This window comes from Heterobasidion irregulare (assembly GCF_000320585.1).
Source record: "Heterobasidion irregulare TC 32-1 unplaced genomic scaffold scaffold_09, whole genome shotgun sequence".
NCBI lineage: Eukaryota > Fungi > Basidiomycota > Agaricomycetes > Russulales > Bondarzewiaceae > Heterobasidion > Heterobasidion irregulare.
Window position 1 is genome coordinate 145,698 of NW_009258205.1, and position 16,129 is coordinate 161,826.

The 16,129-nt window shown below is 53.8% G+C and overlaps 7 protein-coding genes across 7 annotated transcripts; 5 read left to right on the forward strand and 2 right to left on the reverse strand.

Annotated features, from left to right (window-relative positions):
• Positions 1 to 1,432: 1,432 nt before the first annotated feature.
• HETIRDRAFT_441366 (uncharacterized protein) lies at positions 1,433 to 3,020 on the reverse strand. Its single transcript, XM_009551462.1, has 6 exons — positions 2,979 to 3,020; positions 2,646 to 2,917; positions 2,538 to 2,596; positions 2,234 to 2,488; positions 2,003 to 2,179; positions 1,433 to 1,939 (listed from the first exon to the last, which is right to left on the reverse strand). The coding sequence occupies exons 1-6, from the start codon at positions 3,006 to 3,008 to the stop codon at positions 1,671 to 1,673; spliced, it is 1,062 nt and encodes a 353-aa protein (XP_009549757.1). The 5' UTR covers positions 3,009 to 3,020; the 3' UTR covers positions 1,433 to 1,670.
• A 537-nt stretch (positions 3,021 to 3,557) lies between these two features.
• HETIRDRAFT_435767 (uncharacterized protein) lies at positions 3,558 to 5,180 on the forward strand. The gene is made up of 11 exons (XM_009551463.1): positions 3,558 to 3,675; positions 3,728 to 3,801; positions 3,854 to 3,890; positions 3,942 to 4,020; positions 4,079 to 4,154; positions 4,212 to 4,251; positions 4,306 to 4,450; positions 4,504 to 4,557; positions 4,607 to 4,689; positions 4,742 to 4,896; positions 4,966 to 5,180. Exons 1-11 carry the CDS (start codon positions 3,621 to 3,623, stop codon positions 5,089 to 5,091), a joined length of 924 nt encoding a protein of 307 aa, XP_009549758.1. The 5' UTR covers positions 3,558 to 3,620; the 3' UTR covers positions 5,092 to 5,180.
• A 169-nt stretch (positions 5,181 to 5,349) lies between these two features.
• Positions 5,350 to 6,870, forward strand: HETIRDRAFT_441368 (uncharacterized protein). The gene is made up of 4 exons (XM_009551464.1): positions 5,350 to 5,464; positions 5,535 to 5,919; positions 5,977 to 6,781; positions 6,846 to 6,870. Exons 2-3 carry the CDS (start codon positions 5,627 to 5,629, stop codon positions 6,536 to 6,538), a joined length of 855 nt encoding a protein of 284 aa, XP_009549759.1. The 5' UTR covers positions 5,350 to 5,464; positions 5,535 to 5,626; the 3' UTR covers positions 6,539 to 6,781; positions 6,846 to 6,870.
• Positions 6,871 to 7,820: 950 nt separating this feature from the next.
• Positions 7,821 to 11,843, forward strand: HETIRDRAFT_387780 (uncharacterized protein). Its single transcript, XM_009551465.1, has 3 exons — positions 7,821 to 8,591; positions 8,688 to 9,245; positions 9,813 to 11,843. Exons 1-3 carry the CDS (start codon positions 7,845 to 7,847, stop codon positions 11,754 to 11,756), a joined length of 3,249 nt encoding a protein of 1,082 aa, XP_009549760.1. The 5' UTR covers positions 7,821 to 7,844; the 3' UTR covers positions 11,757 to 11,843.
• Positions 11,844 to 11,855: 12 nt separating this feature from the next.
• On the reverse strand, positions 11,856 to 12,346 carry HETIRDRAFT_453866 (uncharacterized protein; the record flags this gene model as incomplete). Its single annotated transcript, XM_009551466.1, has 3 exons — positions 11,856 to 12,052; positions 12,086 to 12,113; positions 12,176 to 12,346. The coding sequence occupies 3 exons, from the start codon at positions 12,344 to 12,346 to the stop codon at positions 11,856 to 11,858; spliced, it is 396 nt and encodes a 131-aa protein (XP_009549761.1).
• An 84-nt stretch (positions 12,347 to 12,430) lies between these two features.
• HETIRDRAFT_453867 (uncharacterized protein) lies at positions 12,431 to 13,262 on the forward strand (the record flags this gene model as incomplete). Its single annotated transcript, XM_009551467.1, has 2 exons — positions 12,431 to 12,749; positions 12,799 to 13,262. The coding sequence occupies 2 exons, from the start codon at positions 12,431 to 12,433 to the stop codon at positions 13,260 to 13,262; spliced, it is 783 nt and encodes a 260-aa protein (XP_009549762.1).
• A 2,121-nt stretch (positions 13,263 to 15,383) lies between these two features.
• On the forward strand, positions 15,384 to 15,939 carry HETIRDRAFT_420570 (uncharacterized protein; the record flags this gene model as incomplete). The annotated part of the gene is made up of 3 exons (XM_009551468.1): positions 15,384 to 15,654; positions 15,715 to 15,854; positions 15,904 to 15,939. The coding sequence occupies 3 exons, from the start codon at positions 15,384 to 15,386 to the stop codon at positions 15,937 to 15,939; spliced, it is 447 nt and encodes a 148-aa protein (XP_009549763.1).
• Between the last annotated feature and the right edge of the window lie 190 nt (positions 15,940 to 16,129).

Here is a 16,129-nt window from a genome sequence, read left to right on the forward strand (position 1 = left end):
AGAGTCCGATCAATGGTCTATCCACCGGTGCGTTCTGCTGCAACGTACTTGTCCCTTGTTCTATTCAATAATGCTCGCATCATCATCATCATCAAGAACAAGCTCTCAATGTATCTCCTCCAGATCTTGGTACGGCAAATATTACATGGCATAATGACATTGTCATCGCTGGACAAGGGGCTGAGGCGACCTCTGAAGCGATTCGAAGCGATTATGGACGTGAGTTGCCAAATGTCGGATGATTGATAATATAATTGAGAGCTAGGTAATCCAAGGAAAAACAGCGACAGGAAGCGGGGGGTTTAGTCCGCAAACGAAAGACGAACCAACTGACTTCAGACTGTCCATGCGTACTGCCAGCGGATTGAACAGGCGAACGGTGAGGGATTTCCCTTGTGTCTTATCTTCAGGCAGGTTCGTGACTTCTGGTGCGGGTGAGCGGGTCTTTCGAAGCCAGAGTCACGGCTAAAAACTACCATGGAGCGATTGGCATCGAAAATACCGAACGCGCTGCGGCCCCAATCGTTCTTGGAGTAAAACCTGCCTCGTGTATTTACCAGCATGATCTATCAATCCATCGGTCGCGTGCTTTTTCTAAAAGAAAAAGCAAAAATCTCGGATTTCTTCAATGCCGGTCGGATTCCATTCTTGTGCGCGCCACACTTTCCGGCGAATATTCAATTGCATAGCCCGGCCCATTCGAAACGCATAGCCCACCTACAGATGTTCAAGATAGTTGTGAACTACGACCCCTTCCTATTTAGGCAGTTGTTCAGCGGGACCTAGATCACTGATCGTGATTTGCCTCCGGATGATAGAGCCATTCATATCGTGTGATATATGTAAGTAGCATCTGGCGGAGTGCTTGACGAGTGGAGTAAGCGCAAGATTTACTACATACAAAACAGCGGCGCTCCCGCACCTTGGATTCGAAAGACACCCTTAGTCGGCGACGAGGACCTAGAGACTGCTGTCACCACAACCATACGCTGCTGGTAGTAAGTTACAAGACCAGGAGAGATAGTCTCGACTGGTCTAGAGAAAAAGGGCGCTCCTAGGATAGCTCAGGATCTTAATCATAGTGCCTCGATTCTAAGGCCTAAGGGCGAGCGAGCGACGGTCCTCAAAATGCAAACGGCGAATTTTTAGGTGCATCCATTGATTGGGTTCAAGGTCATGATAATGTGGCGGTCACTACACATGTCGCAAAATATGATTGAGTTCTATACAGAAGGGCATAGTGTTCTCTTGCCGTACAGACCGAAGACTGTTCAGGGTCTCCATATCAATTCCAGGGAATGATACGACATGTTACTGAGGCGGAAGTGACCTAGAAGATGAAAAGCAAACCTTGCTGGGTAACGGTTCAAACATTCAAGAGATAGGCCCGGATGCACCACGTGATTTGGCAATCACTCTTCAACGAAGTTTTACTTGATGCTCAACGCCTCGGAATATACCGTACAGGCGTTCAAGAAATGTATCGAGGTCTCGAACTGGACAGACGAAGAAATGTATCGAGGTCTCGGGACAGACGAGGAACTATGAAATTAGTTATATTCATACTATCGAAAGCCTTGATACAACATGGAGACTTGAAAAAATGAGGGGAAACCCAAGGTTACCTACAGTATATCATAGGAGATAAACGACAGGGAGTAAACGACTCTTCAAGAGTCAATGTCCATACGTGAGCTGTTGCCTTCCGCGGCGAAGTCTCCTGCATCCTCGTGGTCGATGGAATCGCCATGGTCCGCGGAGATTGAGGGTCTCGAAGACGAAGGGGTGCGTCCCTTAGCCGTGGGAGTTGCATGACTGAGAGATCCCAAGCGAGTTTGTCGTACAGGAGATGAAGCAGAATGCGGCGTTTGTGGAGATAAACCGTGCTTGAGAGAGCGTGCTGATGGATTGAAATGCCCGCACTTAGGGCAGAGATATTCTGTTTTCCACGCGTATAACAATTCCAGCATCGTTCGCACAACATACAGAAACAAAGACATACGGGCATCCTCCCACATACTTTCCTTAATTAATCCGTTGTGGGCAAAACACTTCTGGCAGATAAGGGCATAGCGAGACGCAGCTATATTGGTGGAAGACTCATCATCTCCCAGCAAGGCGTCCGCAAGTTTATCAAACCACTGCTTGCGCGGAGGTGCCATCGGTTGTTGCGGTGTCGCTGTAAAATCCGAATCAATGGTAGATTCAAACATGGATATCAGGACAGTCGTACGAGCTAATTGAGTCTGCAACTCGAGCGATATTGGCCCTTGGGGGAGTTGACGATTGGACTGTGAGAATGACCTCTGGGGAGTGACAGGGAGTTGTGATTGAGGACCTGGAATAGGTCTGCCACGTAACGGTGAATTGGGGACGGAACTTCCATCATAGCGCTCGATGAGGTTGCGAGTGCTGTAGTAGTTTGTCTTCTTTTTAATATCCTCAACTTTCGTCCGTTGTTCTTTGTAGAGTGCCTGCAAAGTCTGCTCTGAAGGTATGTATAAGTACATGAGGTTGATGTTAGGCATATGGCGCACCTTCCGCGTCGCCTATGCGTGTGTAATACAGTTGCACGATGCGGCGTGTAAATAAGATGCTACGATGACATTCAGACATGCAGGAGGAAAATGTAACATGCGACGCACACTATAGGTCCCAAGAATACTGGTGTGCCCATCACAGTCTTCTTGAACTGCGTACTGGCATATATGGTACTCCGACCATGATAGCCACTGAACTTTGGCAATAGGCCGGTATACCAAAAGCTGACGTATAATCCCCAGAGCCCCAGCGCCCATAGTGTTACAAGGAGTGTGGATCGGCGTTCCCGCAAACGGATTTCGGATAGGCGAGTTTGACGCTTTTGAATGTCAAGAGCGAGAGATGCAAGAATTTGCTCGTAGTCTTCTGGTTCAGTCTGTGCACATGATGTGTGGACCTTAGGCGGTTGTCAATGTCCAAAATCCACCACTGCTCACCTTCTTGAACCAGCGGCTGATAAATGACATGTTGACAACAACAAGAGGGATAATGGCAGCACTGTCCCCAACTTACGCGAGTGACGCGTACTGGGGGGTCACGGGACTATGTTTAGGGCAGGCGTTCCACTGACACTCTTCCAACATGCATAGCTCTCGCCATGTATCCAAGCTTTCCATGTCATATATCCCAAATTTCGGACGAGCCGCTGATAGGGCTCGTCCTGGACTCAAGGCTTAAAGTTTAAAGCTGTTTCCCGTTGAATAAGCAAGGACCGTCAACTCCTCAGAGTGGCTGCGTATGATTTGCTGTATAAACTTTTTGGGTGCTCGCGACAATCATGGTCGATTTTCAATGAGTACTCACGCGGTATTACTCTTGATGTAGCCGACCAGGACTAGGACTAGCGAGGGAAACCCACCATATGTTCTTCCTTCAAATTATTCGTCAGCACCACATTTGCGCCGATGTGCCTGTGAACAGTGTACGACATAAGCTGCCATAAGTCGGGCGCCGTTACCCCAAAGGATTACAGAGCCCAGTGTCGAGACTCAAGATTCATAAAAGGCCGTGCGAGAGGGAAGGCTCTTTTGATCCTGCCAGCTCACCTTAGCATTCACTGATAGAGTCATCCATCCATCATGGCCAGTCAAACTCACTTCAAGCTGAACACCGGTGCATCTATGCCCGCTATCGGTAAGGAACTCATGTCCAGCTATGAATATCTCAAGTCTATATCTGTCGTCAGCCTTTGGAACATGGGCTGGTTTGACGAAGGAAGAACGCTTGGCCGCCAAATTGTGGATTATCAGTGCATTGCAAGTAAGTTGCTCGGTTCATGGACCCCCCTCCCCTCATATTAACTACCCAACAGGCTGGCTACAGACACCTCGACACCGCATGGTTCTACGGTACGGCACAAATGCTTTAGAGCGGACCATATCTGATATATATGTTTTCAGGTACAGAGGTCTCTGTCGGCGCCGCAATTCGAGAATCTGGGATTCCTCGCGAGGACATATTCGTCACCACGAAGCTTCCGTTCGTCTGTCTGCCTTCTTCGATCTATAATTTCCTGCATGTAACATGATTGAAACAGCTGGCATCACTGTGGCAAGGTCGCAGAATCCATTAATCAGAGCCTCACCAACCTTGGGCTTGACTATGTGGATTTGGTAGCACCTAGCCTCCCTTTGTAAGGCAGGCTTTCCTGACGATTTTTCTACTCCTAGTACCTTATCCACTGGCCTCAAGCTATGAAATTCTACTCTGGTATCTATCCAACCATTCATATTCAGAGGGTGGCTCGGCTGACCTTCCTTCTAGACGATAATTCGATGCCGAGGACGGCTAGCGGAGACCTGGAAGTTGTTGAATTCCCGACCTTCGTAGAGACATGGGCGGCCATGGAGCAGGTTCTGGCGAGTGGCAAAGCAAAAGCGATCGGGGTCAGTAATTTCTCTATCAAGCAGTACGTGACTTGGCCGCCTATTGGTTTCACGCCAGGTGTTAACCATAAAATAGCCTCGAGCGACTGCTACAGACTGCAAAAGTGGTGCCAGCTGTCAATCAAGTCGAGTATGCATGCCGTTTACATCATCGGAGCGGGCTAACATCTTTGCATCAGATTGAACCCGCTGCTCACGCAGAATGATCTTGTCGCTTACTCCGAATCCAAAGGCATTCGTGTTGCGGCATACACGCCCAGCGGTACTGTTTCATACCATGTGCCAAAAGAGACAACTCATGAACCTGCACATAGGCTACGCGGCCGTTAGAGAGCACCCGACAATACTCGAATTAGCGACCAAGTATCACTCTACAGCCAATCAGATCACATTGGGATGGCATTTAGCTCGAGGGGTTGCGGTGGTGACTGCCAGCAAGAATACCGAGAGGCAACAAGAGAACTTGAAGGTGAGATGTTCATCGTCGAAGTCTTCAGTTATAACTCCAGGCGATGCTGATTGATCTGAAATAAACTAGCCCGCTACCTTGGAATGGGCAGATATAGAAAATATCACGGCATTGAACCGTAATCTGAGGCAGCCTCTCCCAACTAATGAGAATGGCAAAGTGATGGGCTGGACTCTCGAACAGTTGGGTTGGTAAAGTACGCCGAGCTGCAGTGCTTCGTGTGTGAGCTGCTTGAGGTACCTACATCGAATGCATCACACGTATGAAAGGTACCAGCAGGTACCAAACCTTCAAGCCTCATAATCCGTCCAATAGTCCGTGGACAGTAAGTAGTGGGGGTTAGACGTTCTTCTGTGATTCGGGGCTTTGTCAGCAAGACCCGTTACGTGCCTGACTCTCAGCAATCTCCTCATGATGCTGTGCCCGATGTCATGGATCTTAGTGCTTGGTTTTGAACAGTCAACTACTGGTCAATCTCAGCTTTACCATCCTAACCATACGAGACGGGAGATCCAAGACAAGGGCTGATCCGTGCAGGTCGGCAACTTGCGTGCACCTCGAACCCGCGGTATGTGCTTAACTGATGTCTCAGGGCACGAATCTATTTTTCGATTCCCAACTGAGGCTCAGGAATGCAGGTCTATAAGAGGAACTAGACCTGCTGTGATGCTTGAGGGCTATTGAGCGCTCTATCAAGCATTCCCGGTAGCCAACCCTGCTGCCTTTCACCATGTCTGTCCCTCCGTCAGGCGTTGGGCCACCGAGCTATCATTTGAAACTCTCCAGCACGACGGTCATGGATACGACATATGTTGATACAGCTACTAGCAGGCCAGTGTTTGCCACGATCACTCGAGCAGGCGTGACCACTCTCTATCGCTTCGGGGGAAGAGATGGGATCGAGGATGTAGGGGAAATACGATGGAACGGGGGTGCGAGGGGGGGTCAACTGGTCACTCTGCATGGACAGACCGTCCCATGTGAAGACTTCGTTCGAAAGTCGAAGGGTATACTCGGAGGAGTGTGAGTAATCCTTAGATGCTCTCCTCGCTGCTGTCGCCTCATCGATCGCATGTCTAGTTCACACACGTTTGAAGCCGCCAGACAGCGCTGCAAGTGGAAGAGCGGCGAAACCATCGGTTTCATGCATGAGACATCTGGGTACCCCGGCATGCGCGAATGGCACTGTCGTTTAGTCGCTCAATCCGCCTCGTCTACTGCTACTGCACTGTGTAGCCCGACGCAATCAACATCTGATACGCTTCTGGCAAGGTTTGTGCCGCCGCAGCTCGGGCTTATCAAATCGGAGCTCTCCATTTACCCCGCTGGGGCGGCGATCATCGATGAATTGCTCCTCACCTCCATCATGGTCGCTGCTGGAAAGTCGGAGTGGCGCACACGCGAGAGCCCAAGCAGCCGGACGCGCGAAAGCCTTGCTCGTGGGCGCGCCAGTGGGCTTCCGCTTTACCGGCTCCAACTCGCACCTGGTCACCAACGAGTGCGCTCTCTACCAATGCCCATGATTCCATTCGATGGCGATGATGATCCAGACTTGCCGCCGTATCGGTCGACTCTGACGGTCAACATGGAGGGTGCAGGCGTTGTTCCGTATTCGTATTCTCAGGCCATTCGGGAGGAGTAGCGTGCAGCGCTCCTTGAACAGGACTATATTTATCCGAACCCCTTGATATTCTGGGTTATCATCTTTTAAGGATCTTTCTTCTCAGCTACTTACACTCGTTTATCTCTTGTACAGAAGGACTCGGACTATGCACTACACACACTATACACCGATTAAGCGACACTTCTTCCTAATTTCACATCTGAATCGCACCGCTGAGGTGAAATATGGTTGTACTTACCAGAATCTGGCAATTTATTCTTGGTATGCAAACCTTTAGCGTAACTAGCTGAGTGCATGGGCTGATAGTAGGATGTACCGCTACTAGCCTAGGACCCCCTCAAGTTGCTTTCTTTGGCACATCGAGGCAAATGATTTACGTAGAAGCTGGTCGTAGCGAGGTGCGTCAGGCTGAATGATCCGTCAGTAACCTCAGGTGCCATGGCAAACCTGACTGCAACGTGCGCGACCTATTCAAGATACCAGGTCGGTCGCTGGCCCAGTTTCTTTGGCGTGGGGGTCATCTGCGAACCGGTTCAACCGTCGCGACGAAGAACACGACCCTTGTTTCACCCGCAACAGATTCTGCCCAGGCTAGCCATCCTGAGATGCAGGTGATATCTCCTCTTGGCTTTGAGATCTAAGGGTTCAATCCAACGTTCGGAACCGCAATCCAATAACCTGTGTCTGGCTGATGCTGAGTCTTGCATCGAAGCTCGCCTTGCCATATCACGTATCATCGATCCTCACATTGACTTGCCCCATTCGAGCAAGGTTGGCTGCGCATCTTGTATGGCTAGATGCTTGCAAGAGCTATCAGAACGTGTACCATCAGACTACTGTACTGCTATGTGCTATTTGTAGAATGTGGAGAGTAAGCAGAGATGACCAATCAGTAGAGTGTCGTTGTTTTTGCTGGTTGGAGGAAGTTGACGCGATCGGTCGACGAGCTCGCAAACACACTCGCCCTTCCTCAGCCCCGCGCGCAGCATTGGAGCTTCTTGCTTTGCCTACGCTGCTACGCGTCGGCCTTGGTTCGAATGTCCACTTTTCCCGCATGTCAATATCTTCTTTCAGACAGAGATGCTCGTTTCGCCCGTTACATACCTCCCAGACACAGCGGTCGCTGCAGCTGAAGCCGTCTCTGTATCCTTCTCAGAGACCGCAGAACCTACAGAATGTACGAGTCGAACGTGTCAAACTAGCCCCAACGCAATCCAGACCCGTGATACCTATAGATAATTATGGTGCGTTCTCCTGAGCATAGTACCGTGTCATGTCATGTCTCAATTTCCTCCTAGTGAAACGAAATGAGCTAGGCGTGCAGATGCTTTCGCGTCGGCTGCATGCCCAGATCTTCAAGAACGTGTCGTTCCCCCCGCCGGACCCACGCTACGTCCGTATCGCACAGGGGCATCTCGAGATGCATGGGCTGGACCCCTCGCAAGGCTCCGTCCTCCCAGACACGAACTTCGACCTCCCTCCCTTACAAGGCTCCACCATTGATGAACACTTCCACCGAATCGGCGATCGCGCCGCGCATCCCTGGCTCGAGCTTGCTGTCACGCTCGCTGCGTCAACACTCCCGCCTCGTCCAGACCAGTGGGAGATCCAGTCGGGGTGGACCAAATACTACTATCACGCAGACGGCTCCAGCTACAGCGAGCACGTCGACTTTCCCATCCACGACGGGCAGCCTGAGGACATGATAGTCTTCGACGTGGAGACGATGCCCAATTACCACCCCTATGCGATCATGGCGTGCGCTGCCTCACGTAACGGATGGTATGCTTGGATATCACCATGGCTGTTGGGCGAGACTACCGAGCAGCAGCATCTTATTCCTTTCGGTGACACCACTGTTCCTCGTGTCATAGTCGGTCACAACGTATCTTACGATCGCGCCCGGATCAAGGACGAGTACCACATTCAAGGCTCACAGAACCGGTTCCTCGACACGATGGCATTACACGTCGCCGTGAAGGGCATCTCGTCTCACCAACGCCCGGCGTGGATGAAATATCGCAAGTCCAAGCTGAAGGAACGCGAGCGGAAAGAGGAGGCGTACGAGGCCGTCGTGGCGTTGCTCCGCGAGACGGAATTCAGGATCGGACACGAAGAGGACGAAAAGAAGCGAGGGGAGCTCCAGAAGCTCCGCCTCGCCATGCAGGACAGTCTCTCTCAGATGTTGGACGCCCCGTCTGCGAGCGACGAGTCAGCCGACGGTGACGAAGAGATGGCTTCTAAGCGCTGGGAGGACATCACCTCCGCCAACTCGCTCGCTGACGTCGCGAAATTGCACTGCGATATCGAGATGGACAAAGAAATTCGGAACGACTTCATGACTCAGAATCCGGAGACGATCCGCCAGGGCATTCAGGACTACCTGCACTATTGTGCCGAGGACGTTTTCGTCACTCACTCTGTCTACTCACATGTCCTCCCCGAATTCCTCACTGTCTGTCCAAGCCCTGTGTCGTTCGCTGGCATCCTTACGATGGGATCCAGCTTTCTGACGGTCAACGAGAGCTGGGAGAAGTATCTGAGAGATGCCGAGCGCACTTACCGAGATTTGGAGGACAAGGTCAAGACCAGGTTGATTGATCTTGCCACCGAGGCGAAGGGCCTCATGGAGACCGGAGGATGGAAAGACGACGTCTGGCTGTCTCAGCTTGACTGGACGCCGAAGATCGCTGGCGTGTCCAGAGGTATCCTCAGCCCTGAGCAGGTGCGTTAGTCATAGGTTATTTTGACGTTGCGTGGTCGTTGACTATTTGATACCCAGGAGCTACAACAAGCGTCGTCTTCTTTGGCTCCCGGCTCGGCTGATACCGCACCCTCCATCTTGCAATATCCTACTTGGTACAGTGAACTCTTGACGTCGGGCCCTTTCAACAAGACGGTCGTGTCGCGGATCCTGCCTCTGCTACTCCAATTGTCTTTCGAAGGACGCCCACTTCAATACACGTCAGCCGAGAGATGGCATTACGTGGTAGATGGCGAGGTCCTGCGTTTACCCACAGCCGGAAAAAGCAAAACCTCCCTCGTTCTAGGACCTTCCCACGGCGTTCCCTTGCTGAAACAAGGCAAGATGCATTCAGTCGACGTCGATTTAGCGCTTGCTATATCCCAAGGAGACACCTCCAACGCTGTCTTCGAGTGTATCTTGAGTCTGGCTGAGAGGATCTGCAAAACACCGCAGTCATCGCGCGATAGCGATCCTTGGTTGAAACAGCTTGACTGGACTGTTTCCAGCCATACCTCCGTTGACATCCCTTCTCAACCGAAGCCAAAGGCCAAACCCCCTAAACGTCCCGCTGTCATGTGGCCAAAATGGTACTGGGACTTGACAAAGCCGAAGAAGGACACCCCTCCGGGCACGATCGATATCACCTCCCGCAGTCGCATTTCCCCCATCCTCCTCAAACTTTCTTGGCAAGGGTGGCCTCTCTTCCACTCCCGCGAGCATGGCTGGACCTTCCGTGTCCCGAAGAGCGCTCACTATGTCACCAGGTCGGCGTCCGTTGACTTTCATGACGCTGCGGACGACGTTCTGCAGAACATGGCTCTCCAGGACGGATTTGTGTTCTACAAGCTCCCGCACAAGGATGGCGAGAGCGCGAATGTCGGGAATCCGCTCGCCAAGGCGTTCATCAAGTTTTCGCAGGATGGGACGCTCACGAGCCCGGGGACGGAAGCGAAGGACGCCCTCGACATGAACGCGCAGTGCAGCTACTGGATCAGCGCGCGCGATCGGGTGCTGAACCAGATGGTCGTCTGGCACAAGGCGCAGACGATGGAGATGGGCATGGGCCAAGCTCCCGCGCAGAGCTCCGACGATGCCGACGCCGAAAAGAAGTGGGGCATCATCGTCCCGCAGGTGATCACCATGGGCGCCGTCACCCGCCGCGCCATCGAGAAGACCTGGCTCACCGCCAGCAACGCGAAGAAGAACCGCGTAGGCTCGGAGCTAAAGGCCATGGTCCGTGCGCCGGACGGGTACGCCATCGTCGGTGCGGACGTGGACTCCGAGGAGCTCTGGATCTCCAGTGTGATGGGCGATGCTCAGTTCGGCCTGCATGGTGCGACTGCGATCGGGTGGATGACGTTGGAGGGCACAAAGGCTGCCGGGACAGATTTGCATTCCAAGACCGCGGGCATCCTGGGGATCTCGCGCGACCAGGCAAAGGTCTTCAACTACTCGCGGATCTACGGCGCGGGCATGCGCCACGCCGTGCTGCTGCTTCTGCAGGCGAACGCCAGCATGTTGCCCGACGAGGCGCAGAAGCTCGCGGAGCAGCTGTACGCGTCGACCAAGGGCAAGAACACGCACCGCGGGGACATCTTCGGGCGCAAGTTCTGGTTCGGCGGGACGGAGAGCTTCGTGTTCAACAAGCTGGAGGAGATCGCGCTCTCCGATCGGCCCCAGACCCCGGCGCTGGGGTGCGGTGTGACCTACGCGCTGTCGAAGGAGTACTTGCCGGCGGAATTTGGCTCGGACTACATGCCGTCGCGGATCAACTGGGTCGTCCAGTCTTCTGGCGTCGATTATCTGCACCTGCTCATCGTGGCGATGGAGCACCTGATCGCGACGTACGACATCGAGGCGCGTTACCTCATCTCGGTGCACGACGAGCTGCGGTACCTCGTGAAGGAGGAGGACCGGTATCGCGCGGCTCTGGCGTTGCAGATCGCGAACTTGTGGACGCGCAGCCAGTTTGCGTACAAGCTGGGGATGGACGACCTGCCGCAGGGCGTGGCGTTCTTCTCCGCCGTGGACGTCGACCACGTCCTGCGCAAGGAGACGGACATGCCGTGCGTGACCCCGTCGCAGCCCGACCCGATACCGCCCGGGGAGTGCTTGGACATCCAGAAGACGCTCGACTTGACGAACGGAGGGTCGCTGTTGCGCGGCGGACGCCCGATGAAGGAGTTTGTGCAGGCAGAGGCCAACGAATTCTCGAGTAACTACCCACAGCCGGACTGCTTGCAGTACCGCGCCGAGAGCGCGGCGTTTTTGCAGGCGCAGGCGACGAACGAGTTTGCGGAGGTGAAGCACCTAGCGCAACAGGTGACGGGGAATAAGTTCGAGGGAGGCATCGGAGGGGAAAAGAGGAAGCACAAACGCACCAAGGCGCGCACGCCTGAAACGAAGCTTGGCGATGGGGAGGGGGTGGACTGGACCGAGGCGGTTGAAAAGTACTTTAGAGAGGAGTTGGAGCGGCATCCGGTTTCTTAGATCATCTTTGGGGAAGGGCTTATCCTGATATATAATGTACTCGGAGCGCAGTATACGGTATATTCGTGTAATGGATGTTGGCACAGCATCGACCACGTTTCACAATGGGCGGGAGGGTTGTGACGAGAAGCCGACGTGCGCGCTGCTGCGGGCAGTCTTCGCCGACGTTCTTTGGAAGGGCGGGAACCCTTGACCCTTGGCTAGAAGGACACGAGGTGGGCGGTTAGCGCCGGGCGTGGCAGCGGCGCGACACAGCAACGGTTCCCGACGCTGCTCCACGGGCGCCTTTGGGCGCTCTGGTCGGTATCATTACTATATCGGGCAAATACCGACGTCGGGAGGTGGGCGCGCGGCGGGCTTCGATCAGCGCGCGTTGGACATGTGCGCCTCATTGCAGCTCGCTGCGCCCTCCGCCCCACATCCCCGCCCTCCATTGGCTCGATAGCCCCGCCCTCCATTGGCTCGATAGCCCCGCCCTCCCGCCCGTCCCGTCCCGTATGCTGTGCGTCCGCCACGCGTCGGGTCCGAGCCTCTATAAAGCCTGACGAGGGCGGGGCCGATTCCTCCAACACCGCACTCCCCGCCCCCATCTCCCCCGCAACTGACTCGACTCGACTCGACTCCTCCGTCCGTCATTGGCTCCCCTGCCCGTCTTCATCGTTCATACTACAACCATGTCTTCGCACAAATCCTACGCCGCTTCGAACACGACCTACGTCCCCACCCCGCACTGGTCGCCAAACAACCTCACCGGCACGACCTTGACGTCGGGGTTGCCCGCGGTGCCATATCAACAGTCCGCCGCGAACAATGAGACTGGGTACAGAGGCCCTTACCCTGGCTCTGTCGGGCTCACGTCCGCGTCTCCCGCGTCCTCGACGGGGTCTCCTCGTTCTCTTGAGTCGTATGCTACAGCATACTCGATGTCCGTGCCCTCTACACCGGGCGCTCCCTATATGCACACAGTGCCATTACCGCTCGTTTCCGGATCTTGTACGTGTCTTCTCGATCCGTCCACGATCATTTGTTCACGACCACACAGACGGCCTCCCCACCCCACCCAACAGCCCCCAGACACGTCCCCATCCAAAACTCGACCAAACTTTAACTTATAACACACACTCTCCTTACAACTTCGATGTTTCTTACGCGCCGAGCGGCGATCTGCTCGCGCTCCGCCAGAGCGCGCTCCAGCCGGCCACCGCGCGCATGGTCCTGACCGTGCCGGGCATCTGGACGTTCGAGGCCGCGAACCCGCGCGGCGTCACCGTCGCGGACGTCATCAGCGCGATCTCGCAGCACCTGTGTGCGCGTGCGACGGGGCACGAGCCCGAGTACCACTCCCGCGCGGGCCAGCCGGACGTTGTGCGCGCGTACGCGCGCCGCACCGCGCACGCGCGCGGCGATGGCCTCCGCCGCGTTGACCTGCTCATGTCGCACACGCGCTTCGCGGGCCTCTCCCGCGCGCGCGACGGCTCGGACAGCTGGATCGTGCACTTTGTCTGATTGAACGCGCCCGCCTCAAAACCGCCGCCGCCGCCGCCGCCGACCGCCAACCCCCAAGCCCAGCTAAAGATCGACGGCGGAAGCCATCCCAGGTAAGCGCGTCTCACCCCCCCACGAGTGTTCAAGGACAATCCCCCACCCCCCACCGCCACGAAAAACAACAAATATATACCACGGACATTATTGGTTCAACGGACAAACCGGACCACTGCGCGCGCTGGCCGCCACCTTGCGAGCTCGCTCGATGTGCCGGACCACGTCGTAGAGGGGCATCCCTGTGTTATTAGCCGCATCTCATCCTGTATCTTTATCAACGATGTAACGCGTATCTCCATTCGCTCGTTTTTCTTGCTTAGCAACCCCCCCCCCCCCTCCGACTGCGCTCCATTCTGTCATTGTATAGATCCTGTAAATCCAGTAGCCGCAGATCAATCAATATACTCCCTGATTATTCCCAGAGCCCCGCAACCGATTCGAACGACTGACGAGTGCCCCCTCCCCGCCTGTACCTCTGGACATTTGTTCCCACTCATGTCGAAACCGCACAGAGTCGTCACCTTGCCTTCCCCCCTCTCCTACTGCAATCCGCCTTGTCAACCCATATCTCCTGTACCTTTTACAGAGGCAGTTCGATTAAAAACATTTTTCCCGTGCAGCATCACGTGGGGAACAACTCGAAGAAATAGATGTGTAGACACATGCAGGTCCCATTTTCTCAGCTCCTGCGCTCAAGAAAATAGCTCTACCACCAGCTGGGTCTTGCGCACCTCTTGAGGCCCACAAAAAACATCTGCGAGATCGCCAAAACTTTCCCGCTAGCCGATTTGAACGACTGACCTCGTCATTGCGTAAGCCAACAGCACGTGGATACTAGTGACGCGCTCTACCAACTGAGCTAAGAGGGATATGTTCAATGGAATCGACAGCCCGATGCTATCACCTTTCATGCTCCACTACAGTGGGCTACAGTCAGCAAAGCTTTGAGTCCCTTTCAATGTGATTGCTCATGAACCTCGGGCTGCATCTGCTGTTAGCACCCCCAAGGCTGACTGGCTTTGCCAATGCTGTATAGACAAGAATGGCATCAATGCTAGCTCACCACTTCAGTCTCCAAAAAGTTTGAGTAGTGGGGTGCCTACTAAGGATAACCTTGGTCACTATAGCCATCTTTGTCAAGTGGTCCCCTAACCCTAGTGAACTCAATATATTTGGTCAAGCACACGTCAATATATTTTGAATTATTAGAGAGTGATGATCTCTGCTAGTGCATTAGGCTCTCATAGAGATAAATGGAGCAAGAAAAAATGTACCTGACATTCATTTATCAATTAATCCCTTCTAGCATTGCCTGTATTCTTAGTAGTAAAAAATGTCTCTGGCACATGGTGCAATACCATTCATGGCACATCAACAAAACTTGTGTAATTATGACCCACAGCTCATGCTATAGTGAGTGAGACTCTATTGTGAATTCACTGACTTGCACTAATCACCTATTTGATACTTCCATTGCTCTTTTGCCCCATGCATGAGCTTTGTCACTTATGAGTTTCCAGTCAATTGGACAAGATGTTCTCATAAGTTACAGCCCAAAATGCCAATGGCATGGCCAGATACAGAGTTATATAATGAGTGGTTTTATAGCAGAGATGTGGCTATAGACACACATAGGCCCACAATTATGAGCTCCCACACTCAGAAGAAGATTGCTACGTCATCAGCGGGACCCTATAGACCACTTGAGCTCGATAAAACAAATAAGTAAGATTACCAAAACTTTCCCGCTAGCCGATTTGAACGACTGACCTCGTCATTGCGTAAGCCAACAACATGTGGATACTAGTGACGCGCTCTACCAACTGAGCTAAGAGGGATATGTTCGATGCTATAAACAACATGTATATATAGACCAAACACCATGGCCATTCCGGGTCTCCTCAAAGCTCACGCAAGTCATAAAGGCCCTTCAACCTTCCTTCGACTATCATGTACCGCTGTGTCTTTCCGTGTGTGTTTCTTCTTCTGGTGACTCTCTCTCGATGTGCTGTGCCGTACGATCCTGCACGATTTCCCGCCATCAGTTACGATCTTCATCCCTACCGAGCCGCTCTTTTAGCAAGAATGCATAACTCGACGGCTTCCGACAGAACTACTCCGAAAGCCGCCAAGGACCAGGCTCAACCCGGGAGCTCGAACGCCTCGTCTACTAGATACCTGCCTCATGCTACGCGCTCCCAGGGCGAAAACCAGCCAGCGCGTCGTGCGCCGACCGAAACGTTAGACGCGGATACGAGGCCGACCCCTCAACCCACGGGCGATCCGTCGCCTTCGACGACGGTGCACATCAACAGCGAGCAGGATTTCTCCTTACTTCTGCCTGATACTCCCGGCGGTACGTCCTGCGTGCGTCATCGCGCCGATCGAGCTGATATCCGTTATCCGGCGGCGACAGAGCTCATATCTGACGCGGAAGCCGACGGCGTGTCCTTCTGCGCGCCAGGAAGCACCGATCCCCACTGTGCTAAGACCTTCCCGGACGGCTTCGTGCGCGCGGCGGCCATCTCCAGATCTGACGACGGCGCGTGGATCCAGGTATGTCGCGTTCATTCCCCCTCTACCCTCAGCCCTGCCTTGCACCCAGCCCACAATGAACGAACGAACTCTGCTCGTTCTGTGATATTCGCACCACATTGCCAATTTCATATCCGATGCCGCACGTAGATCACCGGATGCCTCGACTCGAGCAAGTTCCAGGTCGACACGCAGGACGCTGGCGGCCAGTTCGACGTCCGCTTTCCCAACGGCGCGCAGTGCACGTTCGGTGGGTACGCGGCCAGTTTCATCGAGCTGTACGTTGTCCTGTCACC